At 42.2% G+C, this 15,630-nt stretch overlaps 1 protein-coding gene across 1 annotated transcript; it reads right to left on the bottom strand.

Annotated features, from left to right (window-relative positions):
- Window positions 1–2,832: 2,832 nt before the first annotated feature.
- LOC125694079 (lipase member M-like) lies at window positions 2,833–14,302 on the bottom strand. Its single transcript, XM_048946795.1, has 9 exons — window positions 14,171–14,302; window positions 11,622–11,736; window positions 10,488–10,686; window positions 9,301–9,410; window positions 7,859–7,995; window positions 6,760–6,900; window positions 5,973–6,044; window positions 4,506–4,574; window positions 2,833–3,066 (listed from the first exon to the last, which is right to left on the bottom strand). Exons 1-9 carry the CDS (start codon window positions 14,300–14,302, stop codon window positions 2,833–2,835), a joined length of 1,209 nt encoding a protein of 402 aa, XP_048802752.1.
- Window positions 14,303–15,630: the final 1,328 nt, after the last annotated feature.

Raw genomic sequence — 15,630 nt, 5'->3', positions numbered from 1 at the left:
GTGCGGGGCGAAGGGAGGAGCCTGCGCGGCGCCGGGCAGCGCGGCAGGGCCGCTGCCTGCATGCCCAGCGGCCGGGGCGCCGCCGTGCGCCCGTGGCGGCCGTTACAGCACGGTAGCGAGCTGCTGCCCCACGCCGGGCGCCTGGAGCCGCATCCCTTCCAAGCTCCGTAGGGCAGGGCAGGCACCGCTTCAGTACCTCCTCATGTGCCCGAATATAGCAGTGGGCGCACGCGGTTCATTCGGGCGAATCTAAACCTCATTTAGGTAAGGAGCAACAGCGGTTGCTAACCGTCTGAGGGAAGAGTCTGGATAAAGAGATGTTTCAGTGACGATGCAGTGCTCAGCACATGGCTTGCACTCGAGAAGGTGGATTATTGCTGGACAGGAGAGCCTCTCTCCCCGCAGAGTGGAACAAAGGCTGGGCAGATACAAATGCAGTGCAGGTGTTCCTTGCTGTCCTGCCTGCCCATCTATGCTCTACATGTGGCATTTGCTGGGATACACTTGTTACTGGAAGGTCTTCAAGGCTGCAGAGCTGAAGTTAGAACCACGTTAACAATCTAGAAGGACCTGAACAGGCTTGAAGAATGAGCGTGTGGGAACCTAACAAGGTTCAACAAGGCCAAGCGTAAGATACTGTAATCAGGGCAATCCCAGACATTCAGACTGGGAGAAGAGCTTCTTGAGAGCAGCCCTGCGGATGATGCCTTGGAGTCCTGGTGGATGAAAAGCTGGACGTGAGCCAGCAGTGTGGGCTTGCAGCCCATAGGCCAACTGTATCCTGGGCTGCATCAACAGAGGGGTGGCAGCTGGGAGAGGGAAGGGATTGTCCCCTTCTATTCTGCCCATCTGAGGTCCCATCTGGAATTCTGTGTACAGGCCTCGGGCCTCCAGCAGAAGAAGGATGAGAAGCTGATGGAGTGGGTCCAGAGGAGCAAGGACTTCTCATAGCAGTGCAGGGATGTAGTCTGTGTAGCTAACAGTCTATTGACAGAACATGTAAAAGATTAATGCTTTTTTTTTTTTTGTGCTGACACAAGCCATTACAGGATTGTGTTCCTGGTGGATTCTAACATGAAGATAATTATTGTTTGTGAGAATCATTACCATCAAGTGTCAAGCCTATCTAATTGTTTGGAAGGGTTTTTGTCTTCTGTAAATGATTTTGGCAACCCATAGTAAATCTTGGGTTGGAGATGGTGTTAAACTAGTTGCTTTCTTTTCTGAACAGTGTTTTACTCATTACGCAAATGCTTCCCTGTGACCTCTTGCAGAGTATATATGTGACTACTTCTTCTAGTTGAACACAAAAAGGCTCTCTGGAGAAGCTCATTTCCTTGAGTACCTCTTGGTATCCACTTCCAGGCTGTGTGAGCTTGGTCTTAGCTCTGTATCCACACCACTGGCCTTTGAAGAGCTGCTATATTCGCCTTCTTTCATCACCCAGGAATGGTCCCCATCAACTGTCCTTGGCTTTCTTTAGTGGGACAGAGTCATGTGCTCTGTCAAAGAAGGATCTAAGCTAGCTCATGTTTGTACTGGGGTCAGTGCTATGTCTCCTGTGCTCCCTGAGGAGCAGGAGTAGGTCTGTTCAAAATTCTCTGAGGTGGTCAGGCTGCTGAGAGCTGGCAGCTGATGTGGTGTGGGTGAGAGTCCACTCTAGGTTTTGGACTATAAAGCTCTCCATATGGTTGAGTTGAGTTCCCAGTGGTAGGTGTTAGACAAGGTGATTCATCTCCTTTGCATATATTTTGTCTGTTACATGAGACAAACTTGTTTTGTTTTTATATTGATGACTGTCTCCAGATAACGATCAAATGGATTTCATTTGCTGCAAATCTTGTTTGAGGAATCTGGCCTTAACCCTGCACCCAGAAACACCCACAGCACCTGAGTTACTCTATCTTGGAGTGTATTGATGAAGCCTTGGTGTGATCTTTCACCTTCTGGATTATTCTGTAGGTGAATGGCATAATATGTGGACATGATGAGCTGAGAAGTTAAAAGATCCTGAAACAACTTTATTGACAATATCAGGAATGTTTCTTGAGATGGGTGCTCTAGTCCTCGATGTGCATGATGCCTGATACAGCTGCATCGCCTCAATCCTCAGTTGCCAGGTTATAGTTATAGAGATGTTTATTCTCCTTGTACTCAGGGAGTGAACAAGAGAGTTGCTGATATGTGGGCATGAAAGATGAGAGAGTATCTGCATCTCTCTAACAAGTGGTTAGCAGAAAGTGGTTTCCCCCCAACGTAGGTTTTGAGAGGTATCCCTTGGAGGAATCCCTTGGTATTTGGGCTAATAAGGCAAACTGTTCAAATGCTAGGGTAGCCTTATGACAGAAGATCTTGGGGTTCAGGCTTGCTGCTCTTGAGAATGTGAGAAAATAAAAACAGGCCAAGGACTTGAAGAAGAGGATAATGATTTAATTTAAGCAAAGATCAGTAATACTTAAACAGAGAAATGGCTATATCCAATTTTAATGTTTTCATATGATAACACCTCTGTCTCAAATGGAATATATAATATTACTATACAAGGGAGATAAAAGCTTGTTTGTAGCAAAATCAGCCCTGTAACTGTTAAAATATTTCAAAGTAACTCATGCTGCCTTCTCAGTTGTATATTCAGTGGTCATCTTCGTGTTTCTTACCTTCCTAACATACCTTACCCTATCTACCTACCCGCCTTCACCAAAATACCATAAAGCCCTGAGATACAATGCAAGAAAGAAATAAACCCCTATACCAATCCCTACGCCTATATTCTACTGCTAAATAGAAATCTTTGAGGGCTTTGCTGGATGAAGGAACTTCCTGTATGAATTTTTAAGGCTGTTTTCTAATTAGTTCAGCAATTTTCATATACATTTTCTCAGCTGCATCAAGGCCCCATACAAAATCAAGATGTCCCCAGAAAGGAAAATTCTCATGGTAATAGAGATTATTAATCCTAGAAAGTAGCTTTGTTATGTCCTTGGGATCTGCAAATTTGTCTTGTCCACCGCTCCAAACGGCAATGGGCGTGCTTATCTTCTCTATCTCGTATGCAGGAGGAGTAGGCTGTAAGAAAGGGAGGACATCTGAGTGAATGCTGTTATATCAGAAGCTGTGTTTAGAAAAAGGATTCTGTGCAGAGGTTTGTTTCTCTTCTGCACCCACTACAGGAAAAGAACAGGGATCAAGTCCGCTCTCTTAATGCATATTTCCCTAGCTCCAGTCCCTACATATCATGGAACAGAATGATCTATCCTATTTCTAGACTTCTCTTCGGTGCATGGCTATGAGTTGTCCTGAACTTTGATACCTGCTTATTCTGATCATAGATAGGGATGTGGAAAGAGCAGGGTTTCTTTTTATCAGGAGAGAACTGAAGAGGTGTTCATGTGTCCCATTTTTTTTTTTTTTTTTTCCCTCTTTTCATGCTTTTATGTGGCACAGTGAGAAAGAATTTTAGTTGTCTTGTGTCAAACTGAACACTCTCTCAGTCATAGCTACATCATAGCTACTTAGGGAGTAATAGCCAGTGAAGCTACTTGCTTGTTATCACAGAGGAAACTGACCAAATACAGAGCAGAGCAGGGATCTTCTCAGCCCTGAGCTGAGTAACTTAATGCAAGATTATCTACAGGCTGATGCATGTAAAAGCACATGCAAAAAGTGCTTTTGACAATAACCTCTATTATCTAAAAGCGATTCTATTATTTTTCTCATTGGCTGTCACATGGGTTTTGTTTTGCTTTTTTTTTTTTTTTTTTTTTTTACAGTTTCCTAAACTTATATTGGGAATAGAACTTCATCCAATTCTTTGTATTTGAACACCACAAGTGGATGGAAAATGCCTGATAAATCTTTGGAATATTTCTCTGCCTATAAAATAGCATATCACCCACCAAATAGCGTGCTCTGACATAGAAATTACCACTAGAAGTCAACAAGTCAGTTTAAATCTCAAAAAACTGTCAGATAAATTGTCAGTGTTGCAGGAGTGCAGCATTTCTGAGTAACGAATTTTTGTCCATTTCCTTTTTTCCTTAGAGTATACACTAGTTTGCCACAGCATTCTTCACTATGCTGTTCTGCAGCATCCCTCCCATTTTATTTTGGGGGTAAGAACCTTCTCAAAATCAAGGCAAGAGATGCATTTCCTTTTCTCTCTCCTTTTTGTTTGTTTGTTTTTTTGGCCATGCTGGTGTTCTAGTTAAAGGTGAGGGTTGGGTATTTCTTGGCAAGAGGTGCTGTCCCACACTCATCCTGTTCTAGGACATGGATGTGGTCCTTTGGGAATGGCAGGTAAATGAACATGTCACTGGACTGCATCAGTAGGAAAAGCAACAGGAACTTCTATTAGCTGTCTGCAAGGAACTGTCTGTGCCTTTTGTGCTTAGTAGTATTAGGTTCAGGTGAAACATTATCTCCTTCTTTCTGCAGCAGTTAAGTCATGTGTTCTTAGCTTTGTCAGGACCCAAGGAGATGTTCCCAGGAAAACCACATTGCCTTACCTGGTTGTACTTCTGCATGTTTATCCGTGAGCCGTAGTCGTAAGCCTGGAATCTGTCTGTATGGGATAGCTGCAGATATTGAACAAGGACAGATAAAATGAAAGCGTTAAGAGACAGAGCAGAGCACTGGTGGTGTTTTTCTTCCCTGTGATTGAACACAAGGATCAGACTCCTCCTGGCCCTTCCTCCAGTTGCAGGCTTTCCTGGGATGGGCCATAGGATGGGATGAGTGGCTTTGTCACTTTTTACCCTTGCAAACATTCGATCCTGTTCCCCAGCTGTCACCATTGGGATGGTTTGTTTTTCAAATTTGGTTGGAGTCACTTCAGTTAGTTGTGATGTGGGGCTGTGTCCAGTTCTCACACTGGGAAGAGGACCTGTCTAGAACCTGTCAGGGCTATTATTAGTTGTGTGGTGTAATCTATGGTATCTCCTCACATCACACCTCACAACGACACATCATTTGTGTGTCAGTGGGGTCTGATCTGCTCACAGTAATGGTGACCTTTCCAGACACACTGTTATTCCTACCAGAGTTCAGCTTCTATAGGTGGAATTGTGATTAGTTTGTCACTTAGCAGTAGCCCTCTTGAATCTGTTTTGTTATAAAAAGGAATTCAATTGAGTCTGTCCTACTGGAAAGGTGAGTGCCCTTTTAAAATTCAGACCTGATTAGTAATTTGATTAGTGAGTGGTTTTAGAGAATGAAAGGTGAGAGGCCATTATGGAGCTCTTCCTCAGTTGTTCCCACATGGGCTGAGTTGAAGGTCTGAGTAATTGAGGATGCTATAGAAATCTGCTACCTTGCTTCCATTTGCCAAATCTGGTTGCTGATGGTCTGGATGCTGGAGATTTGAACTCTATGTAGTGCTGGCAGAAACAGTCACAGTGCTGTGCACGTGCAGTGCTGTGTTTCTGAGCTGGCACTCTCTTGCCATGTTCTGGTTCAAACTCAGGTCTGAGAGTAGGATGCCAGCTGAAAAGGCTGTTCTCCACTTTCCCATTGTCCCAGCAGAAGCCTGTGTGTGGCTGACTGGGCTCTGGGGGATGATCCAGGCTGCAGTTAACCCTCCGGGAGAGAGCTGAAACCTGGACCATATCTTTGTCCTGGCTCACCCCCGCTTGCTCAGGTTTCTACTGTCCTCCTACTGCCTGCCAAGTGCCCAGGCTGTGCTTGAGTGCTCTTCTGCAGCTTTCAAGGCAAAAACAAAGCTGGAGGCAGGAAGCCACTGGAGCCCAACTGCAGAGAGGCCTGATGTGCCCTGGGGAAATCTCTTTGCCTGATACCAAAGGCTCAGTTAGGGTAATGGTGTGGGAAGCAGTGCTCCCACAGTGGCATCTGCTTAGGGTGTTATTTGAGAAGATATGGTGGGAATTTCCCAGAACTGCTGCCTCTGGAGTTCCCCATGGCCTGTCAGCTGCATAAAAAGCTGTAGTGAGTGCTTATATTTCAGTATGCAGTTATACCTGATGCCAATGTATTATATTCTGTACTGATGTTCCAGCTGGGTAATGTCCTACGTATACATCTATTCGACTCTGGAGAGAAAGCACAAATGTTATAAAGGCAGGGATCCAATGCTGTGACAGAATAAATCTGAGAAAGACCTTAGCAACACAATGCTGCTGTGTTATAGCCCCTATTAGTGTAGAGGATGTTTTTTAAATATTAAACAAAACTGATGGTAAACTCTCAGGTGATATGATTGTACACAAGAAATGAGTATGTTGAGTTTTATCCTTATGAAAGAGTCTTTCCTACATTATAGATTAGTTGCATGGAAAACTGCATGTGAGGAATAAACATGGATTGATTGTTTCCCAGTTTTTACAGTTTGCCTGATGGTTATAAGTAGAGTTCTGCTTAATCATGAGAGGAAGAAGGTTATTAATAGACTACCTTTGTGAACATAATGAGATCACACGTGTAAGAGCTTTTTATGGGAGGACTTGTTAAATAATGAGTGTCAGAGAGCAAAAAACAGTGAGAAGAGAAATGCAGAAGGTCTTTCAAAAAACAAACAAAAACCAAAACCAAACCAAACCAAAAAACTGTTTTCCTTTCTCCCTTGTGTGAATTGAATACAAGTGGCCCATTTCATCAGCAGCAGAGGTCCTGGCTGGAATTATTTGAAAAGTGCAACATATTTCTTTATGTTCCTGGCAACTGTATATAGACACAGGGCAGAAAAATCACTTTCCTCCAAAATTGCCTCCATTCTACAGACATTAATGTGCTCTTGGACATGCTTACCGTGTTCAGGTTTTGCGCTCTGCCGCCGGCTATGGAGTAGAGGATATTGGCACAAACTTTTTGCAGAGGTGTGCACAGCTGTATTGCAAGCCTTCTCAGCAGTTCATTCTGGTGAAGAGCTCCTTTGTAACCAAGGACCAACTGAAGGGCAGAAGAGTGGGAAACTTTATCTTGTTGCAGGATTATATCATGCAGCAAATTGCCTCTCTCTCTACTCTAGTACTGTAGCCTCTTAACTAAGCTAGCTCAAACTGCTTGTCCTTCCATTGTCATTTAAAGTGAATTTTTCCCCAGAATACACCATGCATTCCTCCTCTCTCTTTGTACTTTGTACTTCGTATGTGTCCTGGAGGTTGCTATCCATCTGTTTACAGAGTGCAGACTTAAGTGAGATAGGCCTATTGATTTCAGTCACAGCTGTAGACTACAGGAAGACCCCCTGTGCCCTAAAACTTCTTTCAGGCAGGTGCACAAACCTGTAATTTGAGCACTGATACTTAGCAAAGAGGGGGAGTCAAGTGCAAGAGTTGAGCACTGTAGAGAGCTGTGCACTGTATTTTCACATAATTGGTACAACTTGGGAAGAAAAAGCAGATACTCCTGCATTTTGACATACAGGAGATTTCTATCATTCCCAGAATATACTATTAAGTTGGCAAATTATGGTATGAAACAGACATAACTCTTTACATTTCCTATATCATTTTATAGGTCAATATTTCACAAGCATAAAGCAACTGCATATCTAATGAATTTAAGTTGTGAAATATTTGTAGTTTTCTACTTGAGCTTAAGACTTAAGTTAGTAGAGTATGTACACAACTTTTCTTTATGATATTTGTGAGTGTCATTCAAAATTATTGGATTTTAACAAACAGTGGTACAACATGCAAGTTTTCCTAAAGAAATTCCAAAAATTTGTTGCATCAAGATTTGTAATTTTGTTCCATGGAAGGTCTGAAGCCTACCAGCTTTATCAACAGTTTGATACCCTAAATTCAATCTTAACTCATTGCGTCCTTAAAAATCAGTCTAGACTGAGTGAGTCCAGCACAGACAGAGCAGGTATTCAGGTCTTTCAGAAGAAGGAATGACATACATGGATCACTGGCTGAGGAAGACGTGCAAATGTTACAAAGGGACTGGTAGCGTGTGTGATAGTGAGTACTGGTCCTAAAGCAAAGAACATTTTCACCCTTTGTGCCAACTCTGGATAAGTAGAAAGTGCTATAAAGCCTGCAAACGCAAAAAAGACAGAAATCAAGTTAGTGATGAGATCTTTCACAGACCAAATACATAAAAGCATAGATGACAAACAAGAAATGAGACTATATTACCACCCTCTTTCCTTACCTAAGGAAAGTATTTGATTCTTTTTAATTCTGATTGAGATTTTTTTTCTTTTCCTGAGGACCTTCATTAGAGCATATCCAAAAATTCTCAGAACTGGCAAGTTTAAGCCACTTTTTGAGAGATGATGCATCCATTCAATTTTTGGAATTCAGGTTCCCTTAAAGTTCCCCAAATTCTAATAAAATAATTTTTTCACCCTGCAGTCTCTAAAAGACTATGTTTATGATGGCATACCATCATGTAATAAATATATGAAGGCTGAGACATTAAGAACACAATTTTTGACTTGTAACATGCAAACTCAGGTGAGCGTGAATACACACACATAAAGGAACAGTGTGAGGAAGGAAGAAAGAAGTGAGAAACAAAAAGGGGTATATCTTATCCTGTTTTCTGAACACATCCAAATTTCTCCACTGGCAGATTTGGTGACAATTTTAGCTGGTTGCCTAAAACAGATTTACCTGTGAATAAGGGCAGAGATGTCTTGGCCTGGGTGATTTGTGCTGCCCAAAGACCCACACTTAGAATGCTCTTATAAGAGGAAAGGAAAATAATATTCTAGTAAGAAAGACGCATACAACTTCCCCCAGGTATCTCCTCAGTGGTTTAGAAATAGTAGTGGTGCATTATAGTCATAGATAAACTATACCTTAAATGTCTCTTGTTAAATTATGAGACTTAGTAGTATGTAAGTTCTACTTTTCTTCTCAAACTGTTTTATGGACTCTTAAACTGTTTCATATATTGCGTTTAACATTTACATCCAATCCATGAGGATTGGACACATGCATCTTAAAATCTGAGGTTAATCAAAGCTCCTTGTTGCTGATACTTCATGAAAAGTATCTGTTCGCTGGAAGACACTGGAAAAAGTAACAATGAATGGCTACAGAGTAATAAGAAAGGATACTTAGCAAACTGTGGTGCAGTGCACCTGGTAAATAGTAGCTTTTATGTATCAATAGTCCTTAGTTACTGAATTTAAAGCATTTCTGGATTCTGTTTTGCTTGCTTGTATCAGACAGAATAGTTAGCAGGAAAGTTTCCCATATTTTTCAAGTATCAAGTTAGAAAGTATTTCTCCAAGTAACTTTTTATGAGACAGAAAGCTAGTTGACAGAGAGAGGCGCACTCTGGTCAGGTAATGATGCTAACTATTTCATAGCCAGGCAATCCTAACATTACCTGCAGTTGAACCTTCTGAGTGACTAACATAATATACATTCTTCTGTCCAGTTTTATTCATGATGAAGTACAGCTCAGCCGGGAGATCGTATTTACCTATCTCATCGAAGCTACAGGGGAGACAAACAAAAGCTGTCAGAGGGGCAGTTTGTTTATCACATTGTGAATTGTTGAATGTCAGTTTTCCTTAGCACTGAGCTAAGTTCAAATGCACGCTTAGTCTGCATTCTTTTCTGTGAGCTGGGGAAGAAAACATAAGGATGCAATTGTACTGAAGGGCTGCCTAGTGCCCTGCTCTCTCTACTGAGAAGGTACCCATTCTGTTCACTAGCTGGGGCTCTTGTGGGAACAGATTTAAGTACTCTCACTAGTGGGGTAACTGCAGTGGAAATGCTGAGTCACAGCTTGAAGCAGTGATTGAGCACCTGGTAGGAAGGCGAGGCTAACCTAGGGAGCACAGGTGCACGCAAAAATCCTGAGTGACCAGAAAGGGTTGGGCTAGGATCCACTCCTTCCCAGATTTTACTTCAGGGTTGGCAGTGGAGGTGAATTAATCTCATCTGGAGATTCCTGCATACCTGAGTACCTTACAGGTCTTTTGAAGGTAAACAGTTGCTTTCTTTTATTTCTGTACCTACTGCTCTTACATCTATAGTAGCTTCTCATTTCCTGCAGCCTATGATCTTGCTGCTCTGCCATCTTATTATGCTTTCCATTGTGTTTCAGTAATAAAATACATTTCTCTTTCAGTTAATGTCTATTGCCGTGGATCAGATTTCATTGCTTAACTGAGCATTATTCTCTCCTGTCTGCACTTGGAGTAATGACATCAAGTGAGAGATCTCAAGGTTACAAATGCCTCCTAGTTCTGGAAATGTTTTCCTCAGAGGAACAAGCACTACATATGTACAAAAATGGTGGGGTGCCTGTGTACTTCTATCTTTGCTTCTTTGTTTGCTGATTCCAGAAAGACCTGCCCAGGTCACCTAGCCATATCATTCCTAGAAGTAGATGCATCCAGAAGGAATTGGTCTGGTGCTCTTGGGTATTTTCTGTCCCGTTTTAAGTCAGGTTACACGAAAATCACTAGCCTGAAGGGTACAGATCCTACATCTCAGTATTAGTTGCCCAAAGTTGTTAGTCCACTGAAGGTTGCTTTCTTTGGATAGTCCTTCTCCACAGAGTACCTGAACTGCCAGAACTCTTTCTGGCATGTTTTAAGAGTCTTGTGTTTTAAAGACCAGGTGTTTCCTCGGCTGTTTCCCAGCCAAACATCATAGCCAGCATCTGCAAGGATGAAGCCAAGACTGTTGTTGGGCAGGTTAGCAATCCAGTAAGTACAGTCTGCAAAAGTACCGTGGTGCAGCAAGACTGCTGGCTTTTGCCCTGGAAAAGAAGAGTGTTTTTATTTATTTTTATGCCATAGCAATAAATTAAAAGTACTCAAAACACAGTATGATTTTACAGAAAGTTTTTAAACTATTATTTCTTCAAGAAATTGATGAATGCTGCCCAAGCATTTTGGGGTAAGATGCCTGGAGGACTTAAGTGAAGAATACATTTAGATGGCCTGTGCCCTGTGCCCACATTCTTCCTGCCCCTCCCCCCCTCCCCTTCCCCCAAAAATCAACAATCTACAGATCCCTCAATTTCTAAAAATGAAAGATTGAAGACAAAATTACATATTGAGACAACAAAATATGAGCAGGAAACAGAGCAGTGCTGTCCTGTATTTTTGGCCTTGAATTCCAAGTACAAACTTTCATTATAGTTTTTCAGTTTTTCTTAATATTTCTAATCAACAAACAATATATGTTTCTCACCAACAGGATGTTACAGAACATTCGCCTTCTTGACAGTAGGTTAGCTGTCCTTCATGAGGCAGAGAATTTTTATATTGATGTCAAAATAGGTGGGGGTTTTTTGGTTTGCTTTGGCTTTTTTTTTTTTTTTTTTTGTTTTGTTTGTTTAGAACATTTTCCTTAATTATGTTAAATGAAAGGTTCTTTTTAAATCTGAATTGCTTAAGAACTAATTGGCAGAATTTTTTTTCCAGACTGCCAACAGTTGTACTAAACACGAAAGTCCAAGGAAATAATAGGGGGAGGGAATGGGGGGGGGGGGGGGGGGGGGGGGGGGGGGGGGGGAAGTAAGAGAAATTTGAAACCTGAATATAGGTTATGAAGAAGGGATGTGACCTAAATTCTGAATTGAACTAGCTACTTTTTCTAAGATGGGAAGGTGTGGAACATGTGCAAGCATGACAGATGGGATCTTGGAGTTGGATTACAGACTTTTCTTATGTGCTATGACTGCCGCACCTGTGTTTTGCATGTTCCTCCCATTGGGAATTCTGAAAACACCGAGTATGTATCCATCCTCTGTAGTAACTTCATACATTTCACTGGGGTATCCATGATATCTGATCATTTCAGTCTGTGGGAAGCCAAGGAGAACTTGTTAATTTGCATTTGCTCTGTAGAGATGAGTGGAAACTCTCTGAAGGCTACTTCTGTTCAGGCATATGTGGCTAGCCAAGAATGTGCCAGGAAGATGAATGTGATGTTGTGTTGCTGATTTATTTTCTACTATTGTATGTTATACTGGTGGTAAGGGACCCTACAAAGACTCCTGTAGGTCAGCAAAGCTCTACCTATTTCTCTCTTGGGGATGGATGGATATATGGTCGAAGGATACCAAAAATGGTGAGAGCAAAAGAGCTGCCTTTGGTTGATGTGGTTGATGCTCTTCAGTACTTCATCTTTCAAATTGAAATAACAAAAGATGTGGTTGCCTGGACAGAAACACATAATTACGCTTGGTGCGTTCCTGACATACCACGCTACTGTTTAGGTTTTGGCTAGCTAGTGATTACTGTGGCAGTGGTACCTGTACAATCAAGGTTACAACAATGGTGAGATGATAAAAATCGCTTGTGCTGCAAATAAGACTGTTTCTGGACTCTAGAGCTTGGTTAAATGTGCTGAATATGCTGTACTGTATTAGGACTGTCCCAGGAGTAGTGTTTTCTGTCCATCCCAATGTTTTCCACTCCTTTTCTGAATGCATATTTGTACTTTTGGAGCTTAGGGATGATGATGTTAGACTGGTGAAGCCAGCCTGTTTTGAAGGGCAAACAAGCTGAGCAACATAGATATAGGGGTGTTCTGTAACAGTAGTGTAAGGACCATTGCTACTAAGGGACTGTGGCAAAAATTAAATATTACAGGTCTGGTAAAAAAAAGTTGCCTCAAAAGTTTGCTTCACATCTGCTTAGGGGAGTAGTGGTCTGATATCTGACTCTGTATGGGACAAAGCAGAACTATACTGGGTGACTAAGCTGCTTGCCTGAGTACTGCATTTGGTTGCCATTGGGTCACACCTGGTCCCCATCAACAATGCCAGAATTGTGTTTCAGCAAGGCTTTTTCCTAGAGCATGGCTGTGTGGAGACAGAAGAAGACAGGCAGGCGTAGGAAGTTTCACACGAATGTGCGTAAGAACTTCTTTACGGTGAGGGTGACGGAGCACTGGAACAGGCTGCCCAGGGGGGTTGTGGAGTCTCCTTATCTGGAGATATTCAAGACTCGCCTGGACGCCTACCTGTGTGATCTGGTGTAGGGATCCTGCTTTGGCAGGGGTGTTGGTCTCAATGATCTCTAGAGGTCCTTTCCAACCCCTACAATTCTGTGATTCTGTGTTAGTGCTTGGCTTTGTTTAGCATGCAGTGCATTACAAAGCTTGAAAGCTTATATCTCCTTAGACCCACACATTCTAAAATGAAAACAGATTTGAGTGTGGTTGTTGGGGAGAGGAACATGAGAAGTCAGATTTCCCTATGCTCAGGTGCTGTCTCCAAAAGGGAAACTGTCTCAGCTCCCACAGCAAATACAACATAGATCATCATGTTGTGCTGATGGTACCTTTCTAGAGAGTAAACATGCAGTAGTGTTGGTATAAGACCGTGCCAAAGGATGTCTTTGGTCCATAATGAGTCCTTTCCTGCTAAAATATTGTTAGGTAAGCCATGTAGGGTGGAGCTCTTATTACAAAATATCACCTATTTTTACATCTTGCCAGTTCTGGTGAGTCAGAGCAAGGGGGCTTGAATTACTTAGTGTTGTGAGAATCTACTTGTTGAAGGAGGGGTTCAGCCTCCTGTGCTACTATACTGAGCAAACAAGTTGTTACAGAAGAGAAGGACTTCTATCGAGACTAGAAACAAACCTCTGCCTCCACTTCTCTCTAGCAGCTCAGTTTGTTTGGATTGGACATCAAGTTTTCTCTTAGGAAGGTATTCCCTACCTTCCTAAGAGCTGGAAGGATCTTTGTCTTGACAGGATCCCACTCTTTTCCCTCCTTGTGCTTTAGCTGAAAACATCAAGATGTGTTGAGAGAGGTGACTGTGCAAGCAAAAGTCACAGTCATAAGCCACATGTTCATTATGTTAGGGTTCACCCTAAATGCAGGCAGAGAAATCCTATTGTTCAGGCTGAAATTGTGCATTGTGCGAGCTATTCACAGTTACAGCTGCTGATGCTGAAATTCAGTGGCCTGGATCTCCAAGCTCTCCAGCAGCTTCTGGGGAGTTGCTGGGCCTTTGAGCCAAGAGCGGGAGCTGGAACGTTCTATTCCAGTGTGATTTGTGTGCATTGCACCACAACATCTGTCCCCATTGCATTCAGGGCTGGCCCTCACTGCAGTCCTGAATCTAATGCAGTGGCTTTGGGAAAGGCAGGTTGGGAAAATGTGCAACAGGAGCAGGCCTGTTTTTAAGCCTCCTCACGTGACCTGTTCAAGACGGTACAGTGGGGTAGTGGGGTTGTGAAAGATATGTTAAGAAGGTATGCAGAGAAAATGAGACAACTTACAACGTTCATGAGGTCTTCAGGGTTGCGTTGCTTCCTGTGCAGCCCTTCCTCTGATTTCAGAGCATGGAGTGCTGTGAATCCTGCTGAAAAGGCAATGGCTTGGGAACACAGCAGCACGAGGAGACACCACATGTTGGGGCTGTGTGAAAGAACAGATGCAGTATGCTTGCTTTAGGAAGAGAGAACTGCGGAATTTTGCAGGAAGCCCTGAGTCTCTAGGGTTGTCTTAGGTGTGCTTCCTAAGGGGCTCACAGAAATACATACCTGCATAAGGTGGGACTGTCTACAGTTAATGTCATGTAACAGGGGAAGGAATTAGTCAAGAGCTTCAGGAGGATGTGGAACAGGACTAGAGGAATGTTACTGCTGAACAACAGTGCCAATTTATGCCATGAGTTCCTTCCTTTCTTTCACATATAGTCCTACTTACTGTAAATGTGCATCTTAACCACCTGAAGATTAAGATTGTGCCTTCCCTTGTGTTTTTTTTGAGGGGAGGGTTGATGTGAGGAAGCCTTTTTGCTGAACAGAAATTGCAGACTGGAATCTACCTAGTTAGTGCCTTGCTGTGTGGAACACAAGCAAAATCAGCTGTTACGTGTTGGTTTTAGCCATAGCTGCCTTTGTAATCAGCACTGAGGAACCAGAACAGAGGTTGTGAAAACGGTGTACTATCTGATGTTAGTGGAGAAGACTTTCAAGATTTGGAGAGCTAGGAACGGGTAACTAAGAAATCTGTTCTCTCTCAACTTCTTCATGAGGGAGTGAGTTTTCAGTTCTCTTAGTTTTTCTTAATTAAATCTTTCATACTCCTTGAGTCACTAGAACAATGAAGTAAATAGGAGATACACTCAATGTTAAGACTGCCATGCAGATTTACTCTGGTGTGCTTACTTTGCAGTTGCCAAAGTGTCACATTTTTCTTTGGCCGATCTACTTTTTTTTTTTTTTTTTTTTTTTGGCTATTCTACAGACTAACTACTTTATAAAGGAAAATTATTGTCCTTTTCAGGCATACTTTTTCCTATTGACTGTATTGTCATCTGGCTTAGCTGGTATGCTTTAAGGCACTTAAAGATTAATGCTTTCTAAATCAGATAAAGTGCACCAATTAGTGCATGCCAAAACTTGGAGTTGCCTCATTAATTTCAGAGGTGAAGTTTTGACTGTGTGAGCTTTGAACTACTTTCTATTCTTTCTATGTTATAAGGCACTGAAAAGGGAAATATTTACCTGAGGCAAAAAGGGATTAACAGAAATACTTCATTAAAAAAATAGTGAAGAAGTAAACTACTAGAAAGACATTAAGAAAGCCATTCAAAACTTCTGAAGGTTTTTGTTATTTCATGAAAGTAAGTTTTAAAGTTTCTAGAAATTTATCAGCGTAATCTTGAGGGTAATTTTTTTTCCACACATAGCAGTAAGTGGGACTAAAAGCCACCCAATCCATTAACATGGCT

Source organism: Lagopus muta, chromosome 5 (assembly GCF_023343835.1).
Source record: "Lagopus muta isolate bLagMut1 chromosome 5, bLagMut1 primary, whole genome shotgun sequence".
Classification (NCBI taxonomy): domain Eukaryota; kingdom Metazoa; phylum Chordata; class Aves; order Galliformes; family Phasianidae; genus Lagopus; species Lagopus muta.
The sequence above is the reverse complement of the archived record's forward strand: the minus strand, read 5'-3'. Positions and strand labels throughout refer to the sequence as shown.